The 8,939-nt window shown below is 42.2% G+C and overlaps 1 protein-coding gene across 1 annotated transcript in view; it reads left to right on the top strand.

Moving 5' to 3' along the window:
* The first annotated feature begins 6,929 nt into the window (after positions 1–6,929).
* VSIG10L (V-set and immunoglobulin domain containing 10 like) overlaps positions 6,930–8,939 on the top strand; it is a 48,657-nt gene continuing 46,647 nt past the window's right edge. The window contains exon 1 of the mRNA XM_070764085.1: positions 6,930–7,131. Coding sequence (XP_070620186.1) covers positions 7,065–7,131 — 67 coding nt within the window. The 5' untranslated portion in view covers positions 6,930–7,064. The remainder of the gene's footprint in view (positions 7,132–8,939) is intronic.

Raw genomic sequence — 8,939 nt, 5'->3', positions numbered from 1 at the left:
GTTGGAGGCTAACTTTCCTTCATTAAACGGGTGCAGAATTTGCAAGATTTCAGGGCTAGCGCCGAGTTCTTGTTGGCTTTTAGGCATTTTTTTTAAAAAAAAGACAGCACTCCGTGAGGAGCCTCATATAGGGAAATACAGTCATACCTTGTCTTACAAACTTTAATTGGTTCCAGGACAAAATTCTTAAGGTGAAAAGTTTGTAAGATGAAACAATGTTTCCCATAGGAATCAATGGAAAAGCGATTAATGCGTGCAAGCCCAAAATTCACCCCTTTTGCCAGCCGAAGCACCCGTTTTTGTGCTGCTGGGATTTCCCTGAGGCTCCCCTCCATGGGAAACTCCACCTCCCGACTTCTGTGTTTTTGCAATGCTGCAGGGGAATACCAGCAGCGCAAAAACGAGCACTTCGCTGGCAACGGAAGTCCGGAGGTGGGGTTTCCTACCGAAGGGAGCATCAGTGAAATCGCAGCATCGCAAAAACACCGAAGTCCTCGAAACCCCACCTCCGGACCTCTGTGGTTTTGCGATGCTGTGATTTCACTGAGGCTCCCCTTGCTGGGAAACCCCACCTCTGGACTTCCATTGCCAGTGAAGCGCCCGTTTTTGCGCTGCTGGGATTCCCCTGCTGCAACGCAAAAACACGGAAGTCCGGAGGTGGGGTTTCCCATGGAGGGGAGCCTCAGGGGAATCCCAGCAGCGCAAAAATGGGTGCTTCGCTGGCAACGGAAGTAGGGAGGTGGGGCATCCCAGCGGCGGCGGTGGGTTTGTAAGGTGAAAATAGTTTGTAAGAAGAGGCAAAAAAATCTTAAACCCCGGGTTTGTATCTTGAAAAGTTTGTATGATGAGGCGTTTGTAAGACGAGGTATCACTGTATTCCGCTTATAGCCTTCCATCTTTTTTTTTGCCAACGACTCTGGCATCTGAAAAAGGTAGTTAAACATTGTGCAGGTTCCTGCTCTATTCAAATCCGTCTCTAAGGTACACTCGGCTCAGCCTTTAAATAATAATAACCTAAAACTGACACAGCTGTCAATATCTAGAAGCCCATTTCACTTCTGTTGCCCTTCGGATGCCCTTCTGTTTTTGTAGGCTGGCTCTTAAGCGAAGGCTGAGAAAGAAGACGTACTTTGATTATCTAACAACCCTTTATAGATTTTTTTTTCCTGGCTCCCTAAAATTAGCATACTGGGGTTTATGGCTCCATCTTTCCAAGATGGATGTGAAAGGCCCTTTTTCAGGACTCGTTGGATCAAAGGGGCCTTCAGAAGCTCTCTTTGAGGTTGGGCTGGGTCCAAAGCCTGCCTTCCATCTCATATTCATAAGGGAGGGGAACAGCAGGAGGTTTATTGACAATGCACGTCTAATGTGCAGTCAGTTCGGTTCTGACTAGGACAGAGGGGAATACATATGTATGGTTCATACCTTAAAACAAACCAGCACGTTTTCCCTTCACAAAAGAGCATTAGAAACATAGAAGATTGACGGCAGAAAAAGACCTCATGGTCCATCCAGTCTGCTCTTATACTATTTCCTGTATTTTATCTTAGGGTGGATATATGTTTATCCCGGGCATGTTTAAATTCATTTACTGTGGATTTATCAACCACGTCTGCTGGAAGCTTGTTCCAAGCATCTACTACTCTCAGTCAAATAATATTAATAATAATAATATAATAGCAATAGCCTAGCTCTGTTAAAAACAATGCTATTGCTAACATGTTGTAAGCCACCCTGAGTCTAAGGAGAAGGGCGGCATAAAAGTCGAATGAATTAATATTTTCTCACGCTGCTGATCTTTCCCCCAACTAACCTCAGATTGTGCCCCCTTGTTCTTGTGTTCACTTTCCTATTAAAAACACCTCTCTCCTGAACCTTATTTAACCCTTTAACATATTTAAATGTTTCGATCATGTCCCCCCTTTTCCCTTCTGTCCTGCAGATTATACAGAGTGAGTTCATGAAGTCTTTCCTGATAAGCTTTATGCTTAAGACCTTCCACCATTTTTGTAGCGCGTCTTTGGACCCATTCAATTTTATCAATATCTTTTTGTAGGTGAGCTCTCCAGAACTGGACACAGTATTACTCCAAATGTGGTGTCACCAGTGCTCTATACCAGTGTTTTTCAACCAGTGTGCCGCGGCGCACTAGTGTGCCGTGAGACATGGTCAGGTGTGCCATGGGGAAATTAAACATGGGTCCCCAAACTACCATTCCTGCCAGGACATCCCTTTTGTGTTCATCAAAACAGGCCCAGGTTTCACACTAAGTGAGTATAAATACATTTAGAAACTATATTATTAACTATATTAACTTTAATAGGAAAGTGAACACAAGAACAAGGGGACACAATCTGAAGTTAGTTGGGGGAAAGATCAAAGGCAACATGAGAAAATATTATTTTACTGAAAGAGTAGTAGATGCTTGGAACAAACTTCCAGCAGATGTGGTTGGTAAATCCACAGTAACTGAATTTAAACATGCCTGGGATAAACATATATCCATTGTAAGATAAAATACAGGAAATAGTATAAGGGCAGACTAGATGGACCAGGAGGTCTTTTTCTGCCGTCAGTCTTCTATGTTTCTTCTATATGTATAATATGTATTGTGTTAGAGTGTCATTTTGTGGCATTTCGGTTGGTGGTGTGCCCCAGGATTTTGTAAATGTAAAAAATGTGCCGCGGCTCAAAAAAGGTTGAAAATCACTGCTCTATACAGCAGGATCACAATCTCCCTCTTCCTGCTTGTTATACCTCTAGCTATGCAGCCAAGCATCCTACTTGCTTTCCCTACCGCCTGACTGCACTGTTCACCCATTTTGAACCTGTCAGAAATCACTATCCCTAAATCTTGTCTTGGATTGACATCCGTAACTTGGGAGCAGAAGCTTCAGTCTTGTGCCTTTGAACAAGTGATAAAATACCTTAAGCTTCCTTCGCCATTGGGATTTTATATTTTCCTGCGGTTTGCCTAGTGCGAACACGAGGTTACTGGCCAAGCGCTAGGAAAGGGATGAGCGTGCCATGAGCGGTTGAATATCTTTAAAGGCTTGGGTGATCCCCAAATACTTGCACATCATCCACATAAATTTGGCCAGAATTTAACTGCCCTGGCTCTGGTTAAATCCCTTCTTGTGCTTGTCAATCAGCATCTGCTACAGGCAGATAACTCTATTGTTGTTCGGCATTAAGATACGGTTGGACCGTTTGGCGGTTACGGAGGCCAGAAGGTCATCCTGGTTTATAGACAGCACAAAGGGTGTCTTGAAACAAAGGCAAGGGTTTGCCCCACCTTGCGCCCCCACCCCACCCCAATCATTTGCATATTTATTTGAGGGAGGGGTGCTGCTGGAGTATGCATCCCATTTTCACTGGCCAAAGGGCTGTGTGGTTCGGATAACCAAGTGCCCTTTGTGAAACCCTGTTCCAAAGCCATGAGGTCCACTGATCTAAGCATAGGCCATAAAATCATCTGCTGCAATGTCCTTCCTGTCAATGACCACTTCAGCTTCAACCACAACAACACACAAGATACAATAGATACAAACTTAAAGTAAACCGCTCTAAACTCGACTGCGGGAAATAAAAGACTTTAGTAACCGAGTAGTTGATGCATGGAACTCACTACTGGACTCTGTAGTATCATCATCTGTTGTGGTTGGCTCTGGCCCAGCTCCAAGGGAGGTGGATGTGGGGGAAACATCCACATGCCACAGGCCTGTTTTGTTCCCGATAGAATCTCCCAACGAAGGCTCCTCTGACAAAGAAGTATGAGTGGCAGGGAAGAGGGGAGTTTGGCAGACAGCCCAGGAGGAGCTCAATCATCCTTATCATCCCTGGATTCTGGACAAGAACTTATGATGAACCCATGCATGCGTAGAGTGATGCATAGGAGAGAACAACTGAAGGATTACTACAGGAGATAAGTGAGGCCACCTGTGGTTGGGTGGGGCTGCTGTAATTAGTGCTACAGATAAAAAGAGCAGCGTGCTAGTTTAGCCTCGTGGAAGTTTATCTGATTCATAGTTTCGTCAAGATCGTGGTTTTGCTGTTTACCTGTTCAAGACTCTGTGTGGACTTTCTGGACTTTGGAATTGGACTCAATTTCCCAGTTACTGGGTGAGAAATGGGACTGCATTTAACCTGTGCCTTGTGTGTACCAGAAAATCCCTTTGACATTTAAAAAGGGAGTTTTTTCTGCTTTCCTGTTGATAAAGACTTTTGGTTTTCCTTCTATCGTGTGGTGTGTGTCTTTTTGGACTAATTACCCTGTAATTACGGGCGGTTGGGACATGCCGGCAGAACAATCACCTAACCCCAAAAACTTTATTCTTAGACCAGTGTTTCTCAAATAATGGGGTGGGCCCCCCTGGGGGGGAGGTGTGGAGCAATGCCAGAGGGGGCACATTACCCTGGGGGACATTCTTTTTTTTGCCACAGGGAGTAGGGTTTTTTTGCACCAAACAATATCACACAGGACAGAGCAAGAGATATGAAGTGCAGATAACAAACCCTTAAAAGACACCGTGGAAAAATATTTAAGAGGGATGAAAAGAAAGGAGGAGAGAGACAGAGATAATGAGACAAGCGTAAGTCTCCCAAAAGCTAAGATGAGGAAATACGATGAAGCATATTTGGCGCTTGGCTTCACTATGACTACGGTGGGAGACTAGGAAAGACCGGTATGTTGACTATGTCTAAAAATGTTGGCAGTGGACAGCATGAAGCCAATTAAGGTGTCACTTAAACACATTGCACCCAGGGGTGGGCTGCTGCCCGGATAGGGGGTGGGGACGCAGTGGGGTAGCAAAAATGGAGCTTCACCCCAGAGCACCCAATTTGCACTGAAAGATGTTGAAAAAAAAGGAATGGCGTCCTATATAAGCCATGCCCACAGTGTGGTAGTAAAATTTTGGGTAGCCCTTCATTGATGGCACCCCAATCATGCTGATAAACTGAGCTTTCAGCTAAAATGTGCTGAATTTTGCAAACAGTTGTCCAGATGGAGAGTTAGGAGCATGCAAAAAGTTTACTTCTTCCTGGGGGGGAGGGAGTGCAACAGGAAATAATTGAAAAAAACTGCCTTAGATCAGTGTTTCCCAACCTTGGCCACTTGAAGATATCTGGACTTCAACTCCCAGAATTCCCCAGCCAGCGAATGCCAAATACTGTATCTTTAAGTGGCCAAGGTTGGGAAACACTGCCTTAGATTCTCCACTGTTGACCTCTCCCGATTCCTAAGCGGTCAATAAGGGGCGTGCATAAGTGCGCCTACCGTCCCCTGCCCTAATGTTTCTCTTTTACTAGTATCATGTATATAAACATTGTTATAGCTTTGTACAACCACCAATATGTACTTAACAAACTTTCCCCTCCCTTGGCTTGCAAAAATAATTGACTGCTCCACAGCTGACTTTTGTTTTTTTAAATATTTTAAATAGATTTTTTAAAATGGACAAGACAAGACATACAACATTTAACACGTAAAGGAGCTACAATTGCTCCACTATGTATAGAAATCTTAATACAGAGAAAAAAAAACTAATTCCAGTTTAGATCAATACAGAAAGGTCAGCTTATTGATGAAATATCTCTATCTAATCAATAATAACACAAATATAATAGTAAACATTTAAATCCTAACTTATAAATACTTTAACAATCATATAATTGTAATTAAAATTAATAAAATCATAAAAGTCAACTTATCTATAGAATATTACTATATACAGTGTTCCCTCGATTTTCGCGGGTTCGAACTTCGCGAAACGTCTATACCATGGGTTTTCATAAATATTAATTTAAAAATACTTTGCGGTTTTCCCTCCATACCACGGTTTTTCCTGCCCGATAACGTCATATGTCTTTTTTTAAAAAAATTGTATTGGTTTATTTACTAAATTAACAACAAACAAAAAATACATAAAAGAAAACGTGCCCATCACCAATAAAACCCCACCACCATTTAGGGGGTTATATTATTTACAATAAGTTTCAATTTCTTCCTTAGCTCCGGTTTACATTTCTTTACATACAAAAAGTGATTGGAATTTATTTTTCACATTGTCGTCATAAATTCTACTTAAGTTATAATTTTTCACCTTATTCCATCGTGCCATCAGCTTCTCCAATTTATTTTCATCAAAGTTATTTAATCTTATTTCCATCATTTCCAAATGAATGTGGTCCACCATGTACCAGTACCAATTCTGGATTGTCCATTTATTGCTATCTTTCCACCCTAATACAACTACTGCTTGACCGATGACGTCATATGTCATCGCCAAATTTTCCTCCGCCTTCAATAAATATTTTTTTTTAATAAACTTTAATAAATAAACATGGTGAGTAATAATCTGAATGGTTGCTAAGGGAATGGGAAATTGTAATTTAGGGGTTTAAAGTGTTAAGGGAAGGCTTGTGACACTGTTCATAGCCAAAAATAGTGTATTTATTTCCGCATCTCTACTTCGCGGAAATTCGACTTTCGCGGGCGGTCTCGGAACGCATCCCCCGCGAAAATCGAGGGAACACTAATATATTCAACCTAGTGAATTTAACTATTTAATACTTTGTTTTAATCTCTTTAAAAATCCTTTTTAACGTTCCACCAATTGTAAACTTTCTCCCAAGTTTTGTAAAATTCTGTTTCAGTTTGGTTATTTAACCGTCTCGTCATCATATCTAATTCTGCACATTCCATGATCTTCCTAAAGACCTCTTCGTCTTTTGACATTTGAACGGGCACCTCCCCTGCCCTTGTTGTGACTTTTCAACAGGTTTGGCTGGGTGCATAACTTGAATAGCTGAACTGCTTTTATCCCGCTGGCCAGTTGCCCCAAGGGGAGGATTAGATCTCCTCCCGGGCCTTTGGTTCGCTGTTGCTCTTTCTCCCTTCCTTCCTTCCGCTACCTGGGTGACACACACCCCCGCACACACATATACACCTGCCTTCCGGCATCTCCAACAGAGGCCCTGCCTTTCCCTTGGCACTCAGGTTTGCGAGCCCTTCCGTGCCTCGACCTCCTCCCCTTAAGCACACACCTTTGAGCCAAGCTGGCATGGCTTGCTGGCATCGGGGCGTCCGTTTCTCTTCCAGCTTGACCATCTGTCTGCTTTCTCTGCTGGGTGAGTTTTAGGAAACGGGGATCCTGGGTTTCTTTTTCTCTTCTCTACCCTACCTCCTCCACCAGCTGGTGTGATCCTGCTGGCTTCTGCCAGACTCTTGAGCCGCGTTTGAGAAAGAAGCGAAGAGCTTGTCAAATTCCTAAGGGGGCTATATAGAGTGCTGGTGAGACCACATTTGGAATACTGTACTGTGTTCAGTTCTGGAGACCTCACCTACAAAAAGATATTGACAAAATTGAACGGGTCCAAAGACAGGCTACAAAAACGGTGGAAGGTCTTAAGCATAAAACGTATCAGGAAAGACTTCATGAACTCATTATGTATAGTCTGGAGGACAGAAGGGAAAGGGGGGACATGATCAAAACATTTAAATATGTTAAAGGATTAAATAAGGTCCAGGAGGGAAGTGTTTTTAATAGGAAAGTGAACACAAGAACAAGGGGACACAATCTGAAGTTAGTTGGGGGAAAGATCAAAAGCAACGTGAGAAAATATTATTTTACTGAAAGAGTAGTAGATGCTTGGAACAAACTTCCAGCAGACGTGGTTGGTAAATCCACAGTAACTGAATTTAAACATGCCTGGGATAAACATATATCCATCCTAAGATAAAATACAGAAAATAGTATAAGGGCAGACTAGATGGATCATGAGGTCTTTTTCTGCCGCCAGTCTTCTATGTTTCTATTGGAATAGAATAGAATTCTTTAATGACCAAGTGTGATTGGACACACGAGGAATTTGTCTTTGGTGCATAGGCTCTCAGTGTACATAAAAGAAAATATAGATTTGTCATGTGGTACAACACTTGATGATTGTCATAGGGGTCAAATAAGCAATGAAGAAACAATCAATATTAATAAAAATCTTAGGATACAGGCAACAAGTGACAGTCATACAGTCCTAAGTGGGAGGAAAAGGGTGATAGGGAGGATGAGAAAGAACTAGTAGAAATAGAAGTGCAGATTTAGTAAAAAGTTTGACAGTGTTGAGGGAATTATTTGTTTAGTAGAGTGATGGCATTCGGGGGGAAAACTGTCCTTGTGTCTAGTTGTCTTGGTGTGCAGTGCTCTGTAGCGACGTTTAGAGGGTAGGAGTTGAAACAGTTTATGTCCAGGATTTATTGATCATCACCTATAAAGCCCTTCATGGCACCGGGCCAGGTTATCTCCGAGACCGCCTTCTGCCGCACGAATCCCAGCGACCAGTTAGGTCCCACAGAGTTGACCTCCTCCGGGTCTCGTCAACTAAACAATGTCGTTTGGCGGGACCCAGAGGAAGAGCCTTCTCTGTGGCGGCTCCGACCCTCTGGAGTCAGCTCCCTCCAGAGATTAGAACTGCCCCCACCCTCCTTGCCTTTCGTAAACTCCTTAAAATCCACCTCTGTCGTCAAACGTGGGGGAATTGAAACATCTCCCCCTGCCTATGTAGGGGTTTTTGTGTATAATATGACTGTATGTATGTTTTTTTATATATTGGGTTTCCTTGTTTTTTAGACTTTTTAAAATGTATTATTGTTATTTTCGATTCTAACTATTAGATTTGTCATTGCATATTGTTTTTATCATTGCTGTGAGCCGCCCCAAGTCTACGGAGTCTAATAAATAATAATAATAATAATAATAATAATAATAATAATAATAATAATAATAATAATAATAATGTGAGGGGTCAGCAAATATTTTCGCAGCCCTCTTTTTGACTCATGCAGTATACAGATCCTCAATAGAAGGCAGGTTGGAAGCAATTGTTTTTTACTGCAAATATTATTTTACTGAAACAGTAGTAGATGCTTGGAATAAACTTCC

The sequence above is a fragment of the Erythrolamprus reginae genome, chromosome 11 (genome assembly GCF_031021105.1).
Source record: "Erythrolamprus reginae isolate rEryReg1 chromosome 11, rEryReg1.hap1, whole genome shotgun sequence".
NCBI lineage: Eukaryota > Metazoa > Chordata > Lepidosauria > Squamata > Dipsadidae > Erythrolamprus > Erythrolamprus reginae.
Note: the sequence above shows the minus strand (reverse complement) of the source record. Positions and strands in the feature narration are given on the sequence as shown.